The sequence below is a fragment of the Mirounga angustirostris genome, unplaced genomic scaffold (genome assembly GCF_029215605.1).
Source record: "Mirounga angustirostris isolate CCGP_5_RB_7025 unplaced genomic scaffold, mMirAng1.0.hap1 SCAF_3, whole genome shotgun sequence".
In the NCBI taxonomy this organism is placed as follows: domain Eukaryota; kingdom Metazoa; phylum Chordata; class Mammalia; order Carnivora; family Phocidae; genus Mirounga; species Mirounga angustirostris.
This window is the reverse complement of record NW_026991711.1, coordinates 129,408,095-129,428,660: the sequence shown is the minus strand read 5'-3', so window position 1 is coordinate 129,428,660 and position 20,566 is coordinate 129,408,095. Positions and strand designations below refer to the sequence as shown.

The following is a 20,566-nucleotide window of genomic DNA, read 5'->3' as shown; positions in this document are numbered from 1 at the left end:
TTGAGTTTGTCACTCTGTTCATCATTTTTTCCTAGTGTGTATGCCAAGACAGAGAAAGGCACTTGGAAATGGAACCATTTCCTGTGAACTCAGAGGAGAGAGACCCTTTCCTGACCAGGACCAGAGTGTTCTCAGAATAGAAAGAGCTCCCTGGGCATGGGGCTTCTGTCCAAGCCACTCTTTCAATCAAATGTTATTTGTAAATTATCACAGGAAGTTTCTTTTTCTTCTCCATTTTGGTGACCAATAGTACTACTGTATGCAGGCTAGATGGCATGCAAAAATACTACGTGTGCCCTGCCCTCAGGTCTAAGATATCTGAGCTGCCATTTTCCGGTCTCTAAACATTATGCACGGATCTCTGTTATGTTAGATGTGGAAAGGGACCTGAGATCATCTAGTTTGATACCTGTATTTTGTAAATGAAGGAACGGAGGACCAGAGAAATCATTAAGCTAAGGTGACACAAGTAGCATTTAGGACCCTCCCCTGCTTTTTGATTCCCAATACATTGTGTCCACAACTCCATCTGGAGAAGTAGCAGTCTCTGTAGGTGTGAGTGGGCATTTGCACATCTAGCATCTGCATTCCTATTTAAGTATCAGGGATTAACCTTGTTAAGGTTATCGAGAGGATTTGGTACCATGTTCTGTGTGCTTTGGAGCAAGTTTCTTAACCTCTATAAACCCCAGTTAAAGGGCAGTGACCACTGCCTCATGAAATTAAATGTAGCAAAAAGGCTCCTGCACCGTGCTTAGCAGTAGATACTAAGTAACGGCTCACGTTTTTCTTCTCTACCACTTCGCTTTTGCTCATTCATTTTTTGTTGTTATTTTGTATGAATGTTTCAGCTCCCAAAGGGATGATATAGTATAAGAGTTAAGAGCACTGGCTTTAGAATCCAACAACTTGGTTTTAGATCTCCATTCCAGCAGTGATAGTTAAGTTCTTTAAACACGCTGCACGTCAGTTTTCTACATCTGGAACATGACAATGGGCACACTTACCGTATACAGGGCTGTGAGGATGAGTTAGTAGGGCAGTTTCCACCACCAAGTCAGCACTCAAGTGTTCTGTTGTTGATGATGTGGTAATAAAATAGGATGAAGCTATTTTATTTTTCTTTTGTGTCCGTTGGAGGCATTTTGGGGACATGAAAGCACTAGCATTTAATAAGTGCTGACTCTGATGTGAAGAATACCTTTGCCTCTTTATTTGGTACATTATGGCAGACGTATCCGAGAGAGGAGTTCCATTAAGTTATTCATCCCTCATATTAATCACGGTCCTCACTGGTCATGTTAAGCTATAGCTATAAACATCTGAGTTCTGACCCACAGCAAGTTACTGGGCAAAATGGAGGAGATTTCTTTCCAATCTAGAATTCAGTCTGTTCCAATTTAATCCTGTCCTCCCACCCCCTCCAATAGGCAGGAGATTTAAAGTCTTCCTGAGGATTGAATACTTTTACCCATGTTGGTCTCTTTGAACTTCTTATATCTCGGACTGGTCACAAAATAGTTGATTCTCAGCAATCCACCAAGCTGTCATTCTCCTATGAACTCATGGAACTGATATAACCCTCCCTCTTCTCTTTTCTTCCCTCAATTAAATGATAAACACTTATAGACCACCCTGTCTTGCTACACTTAACATTCTAGGTGTTAGCAGAGAATGAGAAAGGCCAGGTCCCAGCTGTCATGGAATTTTCATTCTAGAGGCTACATCAAATAATACACAAGTGAATACATGAATGAACAGGATGATATCAGATAGTGATAAATGTGATGAGTACAAAACAGTTACGTGACAAATAGGGACAGGTGGGTGGAGATCGGCATTGGCTTGTCTTTTGTGTGGTCAGAGAATACCTCTATCAGGGGAAGCATTTGATCTGCAGTCTGAATGAGGTCAGGGAGCAGGCAATTTGAAGTTCTATGGTTAAGAGCACTTTGGATAGAGGGAGCAGCCATGTGAATCCTCAGAGAGGAAGGGTTTGGTCTATTTTGGGAAGGAAAGGATGCCAGTGTGAATTACACGCAGAGTTGAAACAGAGTAATCTGAGGGGAGCTGTGTGAATTACACATGGAGTTGAAACAGAGTAATCTGAGGGGAGCTCCGAGGTTTGCAGAGGCTAGGTCAGTGCTTTTGGAGACTCCCATGCATCAGAATCACTTGGGAGTTGTCAAATGCAAGTTGTAGGGTTCTACCACCAGTGTTTGTGTTTATGTGGGTCTGAGGCAGGGCCTGAATTTCTAACAAGGTGCCTGGCGCCACTGCTTCTGCTCTGAAATCATACCTTGACAGCCACCAAGATGGCTCATCTAGGGCCTTGGAAGCCAAGGATAAGAATTTGGGTTTTATTCTCAGTGCATTTGGAGGCTGGTGAAGGATCATAGGTGGGAGGTGATCAGATTTACATATTTAAACAATCACTCCTGACTACTGCAGAGAGTAGATTTTAAGGCACAAGAGGAAAAACAGGAGAGACCGGTCAGGAGGCTATTGCAACTGTCCAAACAAGAGATGATGCTTTAATTGCCAGGGTGGTAACAGAGAAGCTGGTGACAAGTACACAGATTCAGGGTGTGTTTTAGAGTTAAGAGTCCACAGGACTTGATAGTGGCTTGGAAATAGATGATAGTGACAGAGAGGAATCAAAATATACCTAGGACTTTTGCTTGAGTTAATGGGATGTTTAGTGTAGTGCCATTTACAGGCATGGGGAAGAGTGGGGGAGGTTTGGATGAGAATGAGGATGAGGGGTGGAGAGGAGAATCAAGAGTATGGGTTATGAGATACATATTGAACATCCAAATGGAGATGACCATGAAACTATTGGGCATATAGATCAGAGTTCAATAAACAGGTCAGGATTGGGAAAATGAATTGGAGAGAGTTCTCAACTTAAAAAACGATAAAGCCTTGGAGTTTGATGAAATCCTCTGGAGGTGAGAGTTGTAGAAAGAGAAAAGGGCAGGGAAGGAGCCTGGGCAGGGAGATGAGGGCACTGTGATTGAGGAGTGACAGTGAAGAAGGAAGAACATAGTGGATTGTGTTGTTACACGAAGAAGCTGAGGGAAAAGAATTCCAAGCACAGTTGCTACACAGCTATGAAGTGTGTCCTTATTGGAATTTAAGAACTTACTCATGTGTAACTGCGATGACTCAGGTAATTGTCTATTAGGTTTGGACACACATAGGTGATTAGTGACCTTGACAAGAGAAATGTCTATTAAGAGTCATACACTTTTTGGGGTCTCCCTTTGTTGCCTTTCATTTATTGCTTATCTTTTAAAGCCACTTCGCTGTATTCACTCTACTTCATATAAGCTCATCAAGAAAGGGACCTTTTGTTGTTCTTAATTGCATTCCCTCAAGCATGCAGCACAATGTTATGCCCACCATTGGAACAGATTTTTATTGAATACAATCTTCTCTTATTTCATTGAACACAGCAAGAGACACTAAGAAATTGCTTTGAGGAATTGGTCTGCAATTTATAGCTGAAATGCGTGGTTTAGGGGCCACCAGACATGGCCAGTTATTTTGAAGGGCTGCCTCACCAACACTTACCGTCATCATACATCTTTTTTGGGAGCCCTGTATACTGAGATAGGGTGGCTGTTCAATTTCTTTTTGGTCATTAGAATGTAGTATGTAAAAAGCCTATTGTTTTAAGACTTATTATTCCACTTTTACATTTTTGTCTTTAATATTGAAGCTGTATTTTGTATAGTACTTCCCTGAGTGAATCTATAGGAGTACTCTATAAATATAGCAAACACATGAGATCCCAGTGAACTTGAGTAGCTTCTTACGGATGTATGTGTATCTCATAGATAATTTAAAGCTTCTTTTCGTTCAAACTAAGAGGTATTTGAGTAGATTTCTATTGTTTTGCTGAGCTCATTTATTGCTTCTTTTCATTTAGTTTAAGGATATTCATATTGACAGAGATGGAATAATGTTTACAATGGGCACATGAGGGACGCCTGGGTGGCTCAGTTGGTTGAGCAGCTGACTCTTGGTTTAGGCTCAGGTCTGTGATCTCAGGATTAGAGACTGATACGGGGCTCCACAGTGGGAATGGAGCCTGCTTAAGATTCTCTCTTTCTCCCTCCCTCTCTACCCCTACCCGACTCCGTGTGTGTGTGTGTGTGTGTGTGTTAAATAAATGAATCTTTAAAAAAAAAAATGGGCATATGATTTTGAAGTGCTTTATAAATCAAGTGATAAAAAAACCAATCAGTAGTAATAGGATACCGATTGAATTCTGTGTTAAAATTATGTTTTGATATTTTAAAAATGTTATTGCCTAGTGTGAAATTGTACCTTAATTTTCATTATGAAAATTGAATATAATATTGAGATAATTTTAAGGAATAAGGCAATATTTTTTGGGGGGGGTGATATATATGTTTATTACCTTGATTATGGTGATGGCAACACAAGTGTATGCAAATATACAAACTTATCAGATTGCATACATTAATAATGTGCAGTTTTTTTGTATACCAATTATACCTCTAGCTGAGGGGGGAAAACAATTATGTGCTTTAAACAGAAACATGCATTCATACGGAAATCAATTGTAAATGAGAGTACAGATGTAAATACTACTACTCAATTCACCATATTCATTTTGTGATGTTATGTCTTGTTATCTTTAAGCCTTGATTAATGAATTTTTATCCAGACTTAGAGGAGTTTTCTGTATCTTTTTAGTATAACTTCCCCTGCACCACCCTTGTGTGAAATTCGCTATTGTTTTCTGTTATGGGTAGCAGGCTCTATAGTGTGAAAACTGATAGTCAACCCAGGCCACTGGTGAAGAAGAGCTTATGTGAAAATCCCCTGGGTAGGAAAACTGGCTCAAACGTTCCTATTTAAAAGGCATGGGATGGGGTGGGGGTGGGGGGGTTGCCTGAGTGGCTCAGGTGGGTAAGCATCTGCCTTGGGCTCAGGTCATGATTTCAGGCTCAGGGTGGATTCTCGTGGATGGAGCCCAGTGTCCAGCTACTCCTTCAGCAGGGAGTCTACTTCTTCTCCATGGGCACCTCCCCCCGCCCCCCCACCACCCCCCCCCGCCCCCCGCCCTGCTCCTGCTCTCTTTCTCTCAAATAAATAAAGTCTTAAAAAAATAAAAGGGATGGGGGCACGTCAATGACATTTACTGTGATTTTAAAATATTAATGAAAACCAGTATTCTTAAGCAGTCAATTATAATTGTTATTGCATGTTGATGTCTTTTTTTTTTTTTTTTTTTTGGTATTACCAGAATTTCCTACACCTGGATTAGGTTATGAATTTTGATTGTTTTCACTATACCTTTGGCTTTGGGTGACATTTAATTTTGTTATTGCTTCAAAGCATCTCAATCAAAAAATTAAGAACATTGGAAGAGATGTGAGTAGGTAAAAGGTATTTTAAAATTTTTGCTGGTGAGTAAAAGGCTGTTAAAGTCTAAAAGCTTCTCAGGATTCAGACCAAATCCAGGCCTCGACCCAGTATTCTTCTCGCTAGACTACATTGTGTAGTAAGCAAACTTTAATTTGCAGACACATTCCCAAATTTAATGTAAATGGATCACAATAAAGAACCAACATATAAGTGACCCTACAGGTTCTGCCTGCCTAAAGTCTACTTTTCTTTCAAGAACTGAGTCACATATCTCTTCTCTATGAAGTATACCTTTCCACCCCCACAAAGCTAGTTTCAGCATGCTCTCATTGCTATGAATTTTTAAGGTCACTCATCTATTTTATGACACTTTTTAATTTTTCCTTTGAATTCATTATTTAATTATTTAGACATTGCATCTACCCCAGTTGAATTTCTGGTTCACTGTAGGAAGGTCTTGGTCTGATGACCAATATGCTTTCCAATTATTATGGCCAAACGTGACAAATACTTTATTATTTGAATAATAGGGAACACCAAGATTTTTTTTTTAAAGATTTTATTTATTTGAGAGAGAGAATGAGATAGCATGAGAGGGGGGAGGGTCAGAGAGAGAGGCAGACTCCCTGCTGAGCAGGGAGCCGGACGTGGGACTCGATCCCAGGACTCCAGGATCATGACCTGAGCCGAAGGCAGTCGCTTAACCAACTGAGCCACCCAGGCGCCCCAAGATTTTTTTTTTTTAAGATTTTATTTATTTATTTGACAGAGAGAGACATAGCGAGAGAGGGAACACAAGCAGGGGGAGTGGGAGAGGGAGAAGCAGGCTTCCCGTTGAGCAGGGAGCCCAAAGACATGGGGCTCGATCCCAGGACCCTGGGATCATGACCTGAGCTGAAGGCAGACGCTTAACTGACTGAGCCACCCAGGCGCCCCCAAGATGTTCTTAATAGAAGTTCTGTGTAACTACTATTTTAACTAGTGCTTTGTTCTGCTCTCCCTTTATAAGTAGGCTTATCTTTAGTAATTGAAGATGAGTTTTCATCACAGACTCAAAGTACTTTAAGAAATAAGAGTCACACATAGAACGTTAAAACTGTTAATCAGAGTTCATTGTGGTGTGCAGTAGAGAGGAAAGACATCCCAAGGAATTTGACTCACTCCGGACCTTGAAGGATAAAGAATGTATGTAAAGGTGGAGAGGATGGGGAGGGCTTTCAAATGGAGACCGGGATGGGCCACATTTGGAGATGATAAAGTGCCTGAGTGATAAAAGCCAGCCCTGGGCAGAGGATGGCGGCAGTGGGAGGTACCTATCAGACGGCAGTACTGCCACTCTCTGAAGCCAAGTCCGCTGTGAACAGAGTTGTCCCAGCTGCTTTACCTCCCTGCCTGTGGCAGTTGGGCTTCTCTTCAGCCTTCCCGATGAAACCCTTAAAGCCCTCAGTTTCCCAGTTATTTCTTGCTAATAAATCCCGTGTGTATTTTTTAGTACTCATCATCTAAAAAATAAAATACAGTCAGTGTCTAAAAACCCAAAAGATGATTCTGATGTAAAAACTCATTCTCTTCCTTGGTGGGGCAACTTTTTCTTCCCAGTTATATGCATTTAGGTACCTCTTCTTTGGTGCGGAATAATCACTGATGTAAACATTCATTCATTCAATAAATGAGTGTCTGCTGTGTGGCAGGCATTGTTCCAGAAATTCTATGCATTTGCAAATATGTGTGACACAGGGCAGTCCCTACTGTCATGTAATTAATTACTCTTTAATGGAAGAAGACGTGATAAACAACTATGTTACTGGCTGATAAGCCCTAAGGCAAAAAGTAAAACAAATAGAGGTACTATCTTAAAGTTAGGAGCAGACCCTGTGAGGATCTTGAGTCAGGAATGTTACAGGAGTAAAAATAATGGAGGTGAGGATTATCCTAGGTGTATTCAAGGAAAGGGCAAGAGACACAGTAGTGGAGGGCCATGAGCCCAGGGAGAGAGGAAATTGGAGAGACCAGAGGTAAGAGAGGACAAATTATAGGACTCCAGGTCTTATTCTGGGTGAAGTCAGAAGTCATTGGAGGGAATGAGAGGGAGTGTGGTGATCTGACTTAGGATTTCAGAGGATCCCTCTGGCAGCTTTGTTGAGAATAGAATGTAAAGTGGCAATGCTGGGAGCTGGGAGACCGCTTAGCAGCTTGAACAGAGGTGTTTGTTGATGGATTGGATTGCCAGCTCTCTGTGTTAGGGGATTTTTTTTGGCTTGAGCAACTGGAAGAATTGTGATTTACAGAGATGGGAAGACTTGGAGAGAAAAGGATTTAGTTTGGAGGAGCTGGGAAGAGGACTCGGAAGTTAAATTAAGTTGGAGATTCCAGTTAGTCATATGACTCCAGATGTCAAGTAGGCGTTGGATTTACAAATCTGGATTTGAAGGGAGAGATCCAAGGTGAATATTTGGCATTTAAAATTTTCTTCATACAGATTTTGCAAAATGCTTGTTACATATATTCACAATTTTTAAGATTCATTTTTGTTGCTGTTGTAAAATAAGTTTTTTTTATTATACTTTCTGACTAGTTTTGCATTTGTTTATATAGGCCATTGACTTTAGTGTGTTTATATACCAACTGCTTTATTGAATTCTCTTATTTATCAAAGTTTTAAAAAATTGATTTCACTGATTTCCCACCTCCTTTGACTTTTCTGTGGATTTTTACCAAACTGTTCAGTTCTGTGAAGTACCAGTTTCTTTCATGGCTCCATTTGATGTCCTGTGCCTGAAATATCAATTATTTCTTGTTTTATTTCCTGTGAGTTTCTATTCATTTCCCTAAACTCAACTCATGTTTCCCATCTGTAAGACATTTCTGGGTTCCTAGGAAAGTTTCTCTTTCCATGAGCTTCTCTTTCCATCACCTGTGTACCTACATTGGAGCAATCATCAAACTTTATCATGATTTTGTATCTATCTATTAGTCCGTTGGAGGTTTGAACTCTTTTGGGGTAGGAACTGGGTCTTACCATTTTTCATCCCTAGTATTTAGCTGAATCTGCTACATAATTGTCTGTTACAGGGTAATTGTATGTTGAATACATGAGTAGTTAATTTCTACATATTAAAAACATTTTGAAATTGGATAAAGTTTTTCTTTATATAGATTTTATAAATGTGTTAAATTTATTGTAACTTTTAAAAATTCATTTTTGTCACTAGTGTAAAAGAAGTATTTTCTCAAGTGCATTATATCTCTGCAATTATACTTGTAAAAATTGAAGGCCTGTTATTTTAGAAAATTAATGTACAGTGTAGGAAACTTGTTTCTGCTTTTCGTGCTGTCAAGTGCATAAAGGTGCTTGGATTTATGAGACCTTAAATTTTGAAAATACTAAATGGGTGGATGTTACATATTTATTATAAAGAAGCTCTTTTATCTTGTTTGGTTTTTACTTTGTGTAAGAAATGGGGAGAGGGAGGAATTAAACTTTATATTTTTCTGGAAAGCGGTAGTAGTTATTCTTTGAAAAGCAATTAGCTTTTCATAAAGGCAACATTTTCAAAAGCTTTAATTTGCATTACTTAAAAATAGGTATATGTCATTACTAGTAGTTACTTTATATTTATTTTTATGTTTTATTTTTTCAACCCATCAAGTCATTGAATTGGCCCATGTGAATTTTTTCAGGATGTCTACTACCTGTTTCTGTTATAAATAGGTTAAGAGGTAGTCCTAGTGACACTGTAACATTTATTAGAGTAATTATTGATAAAAATTTTTTCACTGAAGCAGAAATATATTTTATCAAATAACCAATCACAGTTCATTGTTCATTGCTAAGTGCAATGGAAAATATAGCATGCTTCTTTCTTGCAGGGAATTATAAATATGGGCAGAGAGAGGAAGCTGGTACCCAGGAAAAAAATGGAAAAGATGTTAAATTTATGGAATCTGTTGTATATGCTATATAGGGAGAGACTCTATGTTGAGGGGTGAGGGGAGGGTAGTTTCAGCTAGACCTCAAAGAGTAGGTAGGGGTTATCTGGATAGAGAGGCAGAACACAATAGATTGGAAACAAATAGAATGAAAGGCATATAGGTAAGAGCTGTTATAAGGTGTAAGAATGAGATGCTGATCTCCATCCTGACACAGTAAGGATTTTTATAGTTTATCTCATCAAAGAAAATGTTACACTCTTGCTTTACTATAATAAAACCACATTAATTGAACTTAATGGAGGTGAATATCAGATCTGTTTATTATCATGTTTCTTTTTATTACCAAATGATGTAGTCATATTGTTGAAAACAAAAGAAAATGCCAATTAAAGAAGGCAAAAAAAAAAAAATCCTTAATTCCAACATCTCTAATACACAGTAAACATTTTGGTGCACTTTTTTTCCTAGATGTGAAAAACATGGACACACACATTGTGTTTTTATTAAGTTAGATCATATTAGAAAGTTATTTTAAAAATCGATAGATTTTATTTTCTGTGTTTTGTTTTTATTTAAGGAGAAAACCAAAAGCCAAGGCACCACGTCCTCCAGCTGAGACCAGATATGTTGATGCCTCTTCAGTTGATGATCCTGTAGAATCCTCTGCTTGCATCATGGAACAGAAAGAAAACATGATAGATAAAGACATTGAACTCTCAGTGGTGCTACCTGGGGATATTATCAAATCGACTACTGTTCATGGCAGGTACAATGCAATAAATGAAAGAGCAGGAGTTCCTTTTCTTCTTCTGTCATTGATACCCTCTGTTATATATGTACTTCTTGATTTCTTCTTTGACAAAATACTTCATTCATCACTCAGGTATCTATTCAATATGCTAAAAGGTGATAACTTGTTTCTAATAATATTTTAGCACCAATGCTATGAATTCCACAATCCCAGTCAAGTGACTCTTGAAATTTAGAACGATTTTTTTCTTTTGCTACTTATTTAGTAAGTTTTCTTAAAAAAAAAAAAAAAAGTCTTTCCCAGATGAACAGTCATTGGTTATATTAATTTTGTTCAGTCCAACTTAGAAAGCCAACCAGACCTATAAGAAAATTCTTTCCCTTCCTCTTCAAATTATTCCTTCTTTTTTTAAGCTGCATCTCTGAAATTTGATTTTACAGAAGTTGCTAAGTACTCTTAAAATGTCATACTCTTCTTATATATCAAAAGAGATAAATCTACCTGTAAAACTGGTAGGATTTTTTATTTCTTTGAATGATTTCATTAATGTACTAAAAATGTGGATAAGTTTAATAGAAATGTAAAATTAAACTTTAACCTAGCAAGAAGTGAAAATGTGATTTGGGGGCGCCTGGGTGGCTCAGTCATTAAGCGTCTGCCTTCGGCTCAGGTCATGATCCTGGGGTCCCGGGATCGAGTCCCACATCGGGCTCCCTGCTCGGCAGGAGGCCTGCTTCTCCCTCTCCCACTCCCCCTGCTTGTGTTCCTGCTCTCGCTGTCTCTCTCTGTCAAATAAATAAAATCTTTAAAAAAAAAAATGTGATTTGGGAGACTGATATTTTTAATAACTGCATAAAAATTGGAAAAATGGAATAAAGCCAAGTGTAATTTTCCATTTCATTTTGAAGTGGAAAGTTACATGAGTTGTATGCTTGGTCTTGTTCCACCTTTCACCTTCAACTGCCCGTTTGTTATCAGGAGTCCTGTTTTAGAAATCTAAGCTGATTTGACCTTTGTATATATAGAGAGAATGTGTGTGTGTGAGTGTGTGTAGAACAAAAGAATAAGTAAGCAACATATTGGGTGTTGCATTCTTACAGTGTGGTTTTATCTAGAAGAAACTCATTCAAGATAACCTTAATCTTAAGATTTACCATCAAGTTTAGGTGTAACTTCACAAATTATTGAAAGTATGTGAAAATAGAAAGGTTCAGCATTAACAAACAATACATAGTATTGTGTATTAAATTCTCATTAAATTTAAGTAAGTTGCATTTTGCCGTTTATTTTGTATGAAGAGTGGTTTTGGAGATCATGCATTGAATTGTATTGAGGAGGTTGAGAAATCTGTGATTGTCCTTGGTGGGCTTCCAGCTCAGAGGCAGGTAATCACCTGGGTTGTGCTTCGTTTAGGTAAGGAAGGCATCTTGTGAGTTCGAGACTCTGGCTGTCATCTTCAGTCCTTGAAATAATATTACCCTGGTTTAAAAATAATAATGATAATGGATGTGACTAGGGGTAATAAAGGCAGTTCCTCTTATTTCCTCTGAAGTCAAAGTCCTTTTTAAAAAAGTCAGTATTTTTCCTAGTTCTTTACTGATGCTGAGAGGTAACAATGGTTTCCTCACCAGTATTCCTCAGACTTTCTTCTTAGGTAGAATTTTCCTTCCCTCCTCCCCTTTGAATATCTTAAGCTTCAGCCGCAGGATTCTTTTGTTCTAGAGTCTACTTTTCCACGTCCACACCTTTTTGAAAATGTTTCCATCTGGAGTACCTTACCACCCACATTTTCTCCAGTTAGTTTATGTAGCTCAAGTGAGATTTTTATTTATAAAGGCTTCCTAATCTTCCCAGAATGAACTGTTACCCCCAACTCCAAACTCTCTTGACATTTTATACCACTGAGTTAATCATATGTTGTTTTGTGCTATAATTAATATGCATGTCTTGTCTTCTTAAGTAAACCACAAGATCCATGGGGGCATCATTATTTCATAGTGCTAAGCACAGTTTCTTGCAATATAATAGGCATTTAATAAATACATTAAAATGAATATTGTCTCCCTAAACTCTTTTTTTTTTTTAAGTTTTTATTTTTTTATTTGACAGAGAGAGACAGCGAGAGAGGAAACACAAGCAGGGGGAGTGGGAGAGGGAGAAGCAGGCTTCCCGCCAAGCAGGGAGCCCAATGTGGAGCTCAATCCCAGGATCCTGGGACCGTGACCTGAGCCCAAGGCAGACACTTAACGACTGAGCCACCCAGGCGCCCCTCCCTAAACTCTTATGTAGTTGGAGGTAACAACTTAAATGGTATGTTCTGAAGAGACATTTGTTTGGATAGTCTCTGGTTCCTTTCCTAGGATCTTTTAAATAAAGACAATTTTTCCATGTAGACAGCAAGGAAGTTATGTCCCAAATTCTGATTGCTTTTTAAAATTTGTTGAGGGCCGAAAAATTTTCCTGAGAGCAGAATTTGTTTCATATTGGTGTTTTCACTGGGGGGTTTGATTCAGGGACTTGTTCTTAATAGTTTATCATTCAGGAATGACTTAAGTTGTAGACGCAGTGACTCATTTTTTAATATTAAGTGTTTATGATTAAAAGTGGTTGTATGATTCGGGATTTCTTAGGAGTGATTATAAATATTTTAAGCTGCAATTTGGGATATCTTAAGAGTATAATTTGGAGTGGAGCGCCTGGGTGGCTCAGTCAGTTAAGCGTCTGCCTTCGGCTCAGGTCACGATCCCAGGGTCCTGAGATTGAGCCCCACGTCAGGCTCCCTGCTCAGCGGGGAGTCTGCTTCTTCCTCTCCTTCTGTCCCTCTCCCTGCTCATGCCTGCTCTCACTCTAGCTCTCTTTGTCTCTCTCAAATAAATAAAACCTTTAAAAAAAAGTATATTTTGGAGTATCTTGAATGTTGTAGCTATGGTAGGGCCATGCTTAAAAAACAAAACAGTGTTTATAACAACAAACTGTGTAAAATACAAATGTTAGCTACCGAAAGTGAAAACCCATGACATGGATAACTTAAATTTCTTCTTGGCTTTGTTACTATAAATGGAATAGGGAAAGTTTCAACAAAATAGTACAAGAATTTGGTGGAGATTAAGGAAGAGTAATTTTAAATAAGTTTATATATGTAATGTTTTCTTAGATAAATCAGAGTTCCATATTGTCACTGTGAACGGTCTTTAATAGAATTTTTTGGGACCATCTTTTCTTAATTTGTCTAAATATTGTGTATTATATTTATTTTGATAGTATTATTTATATGCATTTCCTTTGAAGAATAATATTAGTATTAGACTGGAATAAATATTTAGAAAACTTGTCATATGCTTCATTTAACTTTTCAGATATATATATATTAATTATATAAATATATATATATAAATATATATATTTTTTCCCCCAAAATGTCTTCTTGGGGAAGATTTTTAGAAAGTTTCCCTCTGTCTTCTTATACAACTAATGCAGAGATATGCTCAGAATGTTCCATTTGGAGGAATGTGAACGCATAACATTATCTTCAGGAGAATGCCCTTATTTGTACATTGATTTTTCACCAAAGAGCTTATTCAGATTAGGGAACACAATAAGGTCAGAGGTGGTAATAGACTTTATGCTCAGGGGGAAACTAAAAACTTGTCCTGAATTAGGTCGATAACCTTGCTCTGACTTACCAATCTTTTGGTACTAGAGCTTAATGATAATGCTTCTTTAAGGACCAAAAGTCACCCTTTGTCTGCCATCTTGCCTTTGCAATCCTTTGCTTACACTGAGGGTAGCTACAGTGCCAGCCTGCAAACCCTGGGCATTTCTGTGTTCCTGTCATGGATGATTGGATTGAAGGGAAATGGAATTAAAATATTTACTGTAGTGTGTGTGTGTCTGTGTGTGTAGCATATATATATATATATATATATATATATATATATATATATAATGTGTGTGTATATATATGTGTGCATATATGCATATAAACACATAAACATATATCTGTGTGTGTGTGCGCATGTGCAAGTGTGCTGGCAGAGTAAACAGCCTTTTTCACCAGGCAGAACTGCTCTGTGCTTTGCTAAAAGTAAGCATTAAAGGATACTGCTGTTAGAGATAAGCTGTCTAGGGGTTGCGCTCCTCCAGAAATGCTGCACTATGCAACAGCATAAGTAATGGTGTCTACAGGTACTTGGCAAAGTGAATTTTTAATGAAAATGAGCTTATGGGCTAAACTGTTATAGACACTACAGAGAATAAGGAAATATGTGGGTATGTTTGCCTATCATTCTGGATCCTTACCTTAGAGTCAGGTGTCTGTCCAGTATGCAATTAATCCTCACTAAATAAGTGTTCCTTTCTCCTTTGTTCTCTTTGGGACACTTTAAAAATAGTTTTCATTTGGGAGATTTGGTAAAAGATTGACATTAATCCCCTTTTTTTTAGCCAGTGGAGAGAGCATCGTAGAGTTCACACTCTCTCTCCTACAACAGGGAGGAATGGAATCAACACCATTTATAATAGACAAAGATACATTTTTCTTTTATGCTTCTACCATAAGTAGAAATTTGTTTTGATTTGAGCAAATCTGAGAATGAAATGAATGAAAACACAAATAAAGAAAGCATAGAACTTGAAGTTAGAAATCCTGGGCCCTATAGTTGATTCCGTAACTTGCTGTGTGACCTCAGGCAAGTCATCTCACCTTTCTTGCCTTTGCCTATAAAATGACCCAGAGGCACGATACACATGATTTGTGACCTGATTTACCTGTCCCAACAGCACCGGGTTATAGCAGAGTTAAGAGTAAGCCCAGTTTTGACTGGCACTGGGTGGGTCGGATAACTAGCTCAGAAATGGTTTACGTGGATTACAGTGCCACCTATTGGAAAAAGTAGACTATGAAAATTGACAATACTGGATCAACGTGGGTCAGTTTTGTTTAAAAATAAAATCAATAACACAACAGTATGGATCTCAGAAGAGTTTCACAATTTCATATTATACTTACATTTATCGAAAAGTGACAAATAATGACACGTGTAGTAAATATATAATAGGTGAATAGACTTCAAGAACACACTGCTGAAAATCCATTCCATGGCACAAATCATGTTGAACTCCCTAAGAATTCTTAAATTTTGGTTTAGGTACTGATTCAGTTGTAGCTGCTTAAAATAACAGTTAGAAATTTAACTGTTAAAGTATTTTAGTATACCAGAGCTGCTTGAGTTTTTATTGGTGAGACTGAAGAATCCTGTAATCTGGGCTGCAATTCTGCCCTCCATAGCCCTGAGCCAGGGAGCACATAAGCCTCTGTGGGCTGATTGCTCTCCTGGTTGGTTGGGAAAAGGTGACAGAATACTCACAGATGTCCTCTGAGTGTCATTCCTAGGTGGACTACCCTCTTCTCCTTTCTTTCCTGGTATCCCCACCTTATAACAATGATCCTTGTTAATTTTCTTTTTAATTTTTTATAATTACAAATGCAATACTTGGACACTATTATATACAGTAGGAAAATGCAGATAAGCTAAAAAAGTTAAAACACCATGTCATTATTAAACAGGCAGCTTACAACTATTAACATTGTGGTATATAACCTTTTATTCATACACACATGCACAGACACACACAAATGTATACGTACACACATACCTATATAGTCACTTTTTTTACCGATATCATGTTGCACATGCTATCTTGTTAACCTATCCTTTTTTCAGTTAATGATTTCTAACTTTTGTGTCAATACAATTTTATCTTATCCTTTGTCCATATTTGAATTGTCCCAATTGCAGTGAGATATATTTAGAGTACTCTTTTTTTTTTTTAATAAGGGGTGTGTATGTGTGTTTAATAGGTATGTTATTAAATCACGGTTTTTGCAAAGGTAATTATTTATGACTGTGAATGTAGTATCCAAGATAAATGACCGAGTAGATTTAGCCTAAAGTGGTGAATTTCATTTTTTTTTTTTTTACTTTTAGAAATACCTATTTTTAGCATTTGATGTAAGAACTTTTGTCAGTTTAATACTGATCTAATCTATTATTGTCTTCAAATCTTAATTCTGTTACTTTCTTCAAAGTGTTTCCTATAGCATAATTCAGTAAGCATTCTCAATTTTGAGGTTAGGTTTATTTGTTTTATGTACCTGATCCCCTTCATTTCATGCACATAGGAATAGTTAGAGAGCATTAGTTCATTTGTGAACTCATTACTGAACTAGGTTGGTTAGCATGCGATAAATAAATGTCAGCCCTGCAGGGAGTGTTCTAAAAGTTCCCATACTATCATTGGTAAGTCTAATTGGGTTGTTGGTATACATTTGTAAGGGGCAGCGAGAACTAATTCAACTCAACTCAGTTTTGAGGATGCATTGAAAATGGTATAATGCTTTACTGGTTACTAAGGCGGATTTAAAGAATCATAATAAGGAAGAATCTTATTCATAGAATTCAGCCCCTATCAGATACTTGAAATCTATCTATTCATAATAAGTCCTTATCATCATGCATCCTCATTTTCCTGTGACAGTCCCTGTTTATACCTATTATCCCAGGTTAATTACAGATAGTGCCCCCCTTTCACTCTCAGGTGTCCCAGATTGGATGATAAATTATATAGCCACCCTATTGGTAAGTGGCTTTGTTTAAACACTTCCAGGGGTTGGAAATTCGCTGAGGCAGTTATTAGACATCTTGCTGATCTGAGAGCTCTTTGGTAAACCATGACCTTCATTTTTGATATCCATTTGGATCTTTGAAACACAAAAACGGACATCTTGCCTTATCTAGCAGGTAGCAAATCTAGGGCAAGATTACCCCTAATAGGTGTCATGAATGCAGAAAGAGTCACCCTAGGATTTAGGGGGTGATTTAGTGATGTCATCATTCTTTGAAGTAAAACTGTAGCAGATAGCAGTTAGCCTGTTACAAACCATCCACTCCATCCTGAATCCTGATTTATGGTATTATGAGGCTAAAATATAGCTCTGTCAGGACTCAGGAAATTCTAATTTTGACTGCATCTTAATTGTGTATATGTTCTTCATTATCTGGTCATGTAACTTCTCTAACCTCAACTTTTTTTCATTCGTAAAGTGGGAGTAGCTTTTGTGGTGGTTGTGAGCTCAAATGAGGTAATAGATATGAAATTCATATGAGGAATTGTCATTTATTTCTAAAGGGAGTAGGAAATTTCATAGGGATTTCTCCATTTCAAAGGAGAGTTTTTAGAGTCTTAAAAAAAATATCTGCCCTCCAGGAAATTATTTTATAAGAGAAAAAAAAATCTGAAAATAATAATACACAGTAGCCTCTCAAATAATAGAATAAACCCAAATTCAAAGTGATGGGGTGATATGGAGGAGGACAATACTATTTCTTATTTGATTGAAGAAGTGATGACCAAATTCAGCCAATCCTTTTCTACTTTTAATAATTTGGCTCAAGTTTTGGCTGGACTGTGGGCATGTTTTCCTGCTTTAGCAAATAGGAACACAGGCATCTTTCCTGGGTTGATTCTGGGGTAGAACCTGTTAGCCAACTGCCGTTTGGTACATCAACATGGGATAGTTATCCTCAAAACAGAATTGTTGTTTTTGCTAGAAGTAATTTGGCTTTCAGGGGGATAATTCTAAACTATACTCAGGAGATGATTTTGTTTTCTGTGGTGCAGTTTGTGACTGGCAAATCCTCAGCAGCCCCATTGCATGCAGAGCCTGCTTAAAGGTTAATGCCCTACTTTTATACTGCTAAGGCTCCTTTATGAGAGATTCAAGACCGAAATTCCCACTCTTAAAATCAGCTAGGTCAGGATCCTCTCTTCTGTGCTTTTAGTGCCAAATGCTGAGGCTTCAATGAAATACTTGAAGCATTTGAACTAGTCTGAGGTTATTTTTGGAAAAGGTCTTAACCCAACTTAATGCTTGTATCTCACCTCTGTGTAAAGATGTCTTGACTTTAGATACAACAAGGCTACTCGTCCAGTTTGTAAATTAAGAAAAAACAGCTTTCATGACTGTGTGTGTGTGTGTGTGTTTAAAGCATATGAATCTCTTTTCAGTGACTTTGCCTTTTCATATATCCAATACCACGCAGAGAACTCATATATATAGAGTTGTGTGTGTGTATTGTTGTATATTGTCTGCTATGTGTTTGAGATACCAGAATTAAGAGATGAATAATCACTGGTTCCTATAATATCCTCATTCAGTGATACTGACCTCACTGTGTACAGACATTGTATACATTGTATTAGGTCCTGGGAATAAACATTGCTAAGAGCTGGTCCTGCAAGAAAGGAGTTCATATCTGGGTATAAATGGAGCCCAGGTAACATCTTGAGGCCCCTCTTTTCCCTCAGGTCTAGATAAGATTGGCCTGACCCCTGTTCTAGATCTTGTGGAAAGTTCAGTTTCCTTTATATTATTGTAAATTCCCATTTACAATATTATGTTAATGTTCTTGGAGCCTCCTCTGGCTCTGACTTTTTTTTTTTTTTTTAAGATTTTATTTATTTATTTGAGAGAGAGAGAGTGAGAGACAGAGAGCATGAGAGGGAGGAGGGTCAGAGGGAGAAGCAGACTCCCTGCCAAGCAGGGAGCCCGATGCGGGACTCGATCCCAGGACTCCAGGATCATGACCTGAGCCGAAGGCAGTCGCTTAACCAACTGAGCCACCCAGGCGCCCCTTTTAATTTATTTTTTAAAGATTTTATTTATTTATTTGAGAGAGAGAGAATGAGAGAGAGCACATGAGAGTGGGGAGGGTCAGAGGGAGAAGCAGACTCCCTGCCGAGCAGGGAGCCCGACGCGGGACTCGATCCAGGGACTCCAGGATCATGACCTGAGCCGAAGGCAGTCGCTTAACCAACTGAGCCACCAGGCGCCCTGATTTTTTTTTTTTTTTTAAGATTTTATTTATTTGACATAGAGCAGGGGGAGCGGTAGGCAGATGGAGAGGGAGAAGCAGGCTCCCCGCTGAGCAGGAAGCCCGATGCGGGGCTCGATCCCGGGACTCCAGGATCATGACCTGAGCCGAAGGCAGACACTTAACCGACTGAGCCACCCAGGCGCCCTGGCTCCTTTATGGTTTCTTACTTTTTAGTCTCTACCTTACGAAATTTCCTTTCTTTTCTTGATTTAACACCTCCCCCTGAAGCTACCAGGACCTTAGTGATGGTCTATGGGTCACCAGGGAAAGGTGAGTAAGGGTATCACATAGCAAACCATTTAAATTAGCAGTTTAGGACTCCTGTTGGGTCCTTTCAGCAGCCCTCCCACGTTCTAGTGTTCCTGTAGTCCTGGCCTCTTCCTACTGCTTAGCTCCTTTTTCTGTTTCTGTGTCTTCTTACCCTTTTCTTCTGGCATTGGCTTTAATCCTATCAGCACCTCATAAAATAATCTGAAATCTGACTGAGTCCCTATCTCCCCCCAAATTTTTGCAATAGGTTTGTAACTGCTCCCCCAGACTATTCTGAATATAACAACAGCAACAAAAGAAAATTATCCTTTAAGCCACACTAAAATAAATAAATAAATACAGACAGACAGTGGCTTCTTAAATCATGTATAACCCCTATTATTTACATTTGCTTTTTAGTTTTACTTTAAAAATAAAACATGCCTTTTTCTCAAGTCAAAAAATGAATACAACAATCAGCATATAATCCTTTTAGATGTAAAGTAGACCCCATTGCTCCTCAGAACTCCAGTGGTTTTCTCTCTCACTTGGTAAAATCCCAAGTCACTCCGGTTTCAGTCTACCACTTTCACCCCAGCAGACTGCTTCCTATTTTCCCTTAAACATGTAGAGCCCACTACTGCCTCAGGTCCTTTGCAACTTGTCGACTCTGCCTGGAATGTTCTTATTCCAGTTAACCCATTCCATTCAGCCCTCTGTTCTAATGTCATTTTTTTTTTTTTCCACTTAGAACATTTCCTAACCTCCTTTGTTATCTTATTTTTCGTCATAGCATTTATCATTGTCTGATATACTCTATATTTTACTTGTTTCTGTATCCTCTTTTGATCGCAGGTTGGGAAACTGTAGCATGTGCATGAGAATTGCCTGGAATGCTTGTCAAAGCGCATACTGCTGTGGCCCACTCTCAGAGTTTCTGATTCAGTGATTGGACTAGGGCTTGAGAATTTGTATTTCAACAAGGTCCTAGAGATGCTGATGTTGCTGCTCCATGAAACACAGTTTTAGAAACCAATGTACCAGAACTACTCTGGCCAATATGGTGGCCACTTACTACATGGGGTTATTTAAATTGAGTTTAAATGAAAAATTCAGTTTGTCAGTCCACTTTGTCAATGTATTTCAAGTGCCTAATAGCCACCTGTGGTGAGGTGGCCACTGTATCAGCCCAGATATGGAAAATTTACATATTGCAGAACAATTAAACAGCCCTGCTCTAGAACGTAATAAACTATAGAGAGATGGATTCCTATTCTGCCACCCGCCCCCCAGA

At 38.3% G+C, this 20,566-nt stretch overlaps 1 protein-coding gene across 11 annotated transcripts in view; it reads left to right on the top strand.

Annotated features, from left to right (window-relative positions):
* COBLL1 (cordon-bleu WH2 repeat protein like 1) overlaps window positions 1–20,566 on the top strand; it is a 164,828-nt gene that overhangs the window by 94,084 nt on the left and 50,178 nt on the right. For 10 of the 11 annotated variants that reach the window (XM_064586635.1, XM_045868728.3, XM_045868726.3 and 7 more), the window contains one exon: window positions 9,914–10,102. The exons of the other annotated variant lie outside the window; for it this stretch is intronic. In XM_064586635.1, coding sequence (XP_064442705.1) covers window positions 9,914–10,102 — 189 coding nt within the window. The remainder of the gene's footprint in view (window positions 1–9,913; window positions 10,103–20,566) is intronic. 11 annotated transcript variants of the gene reach the window in all.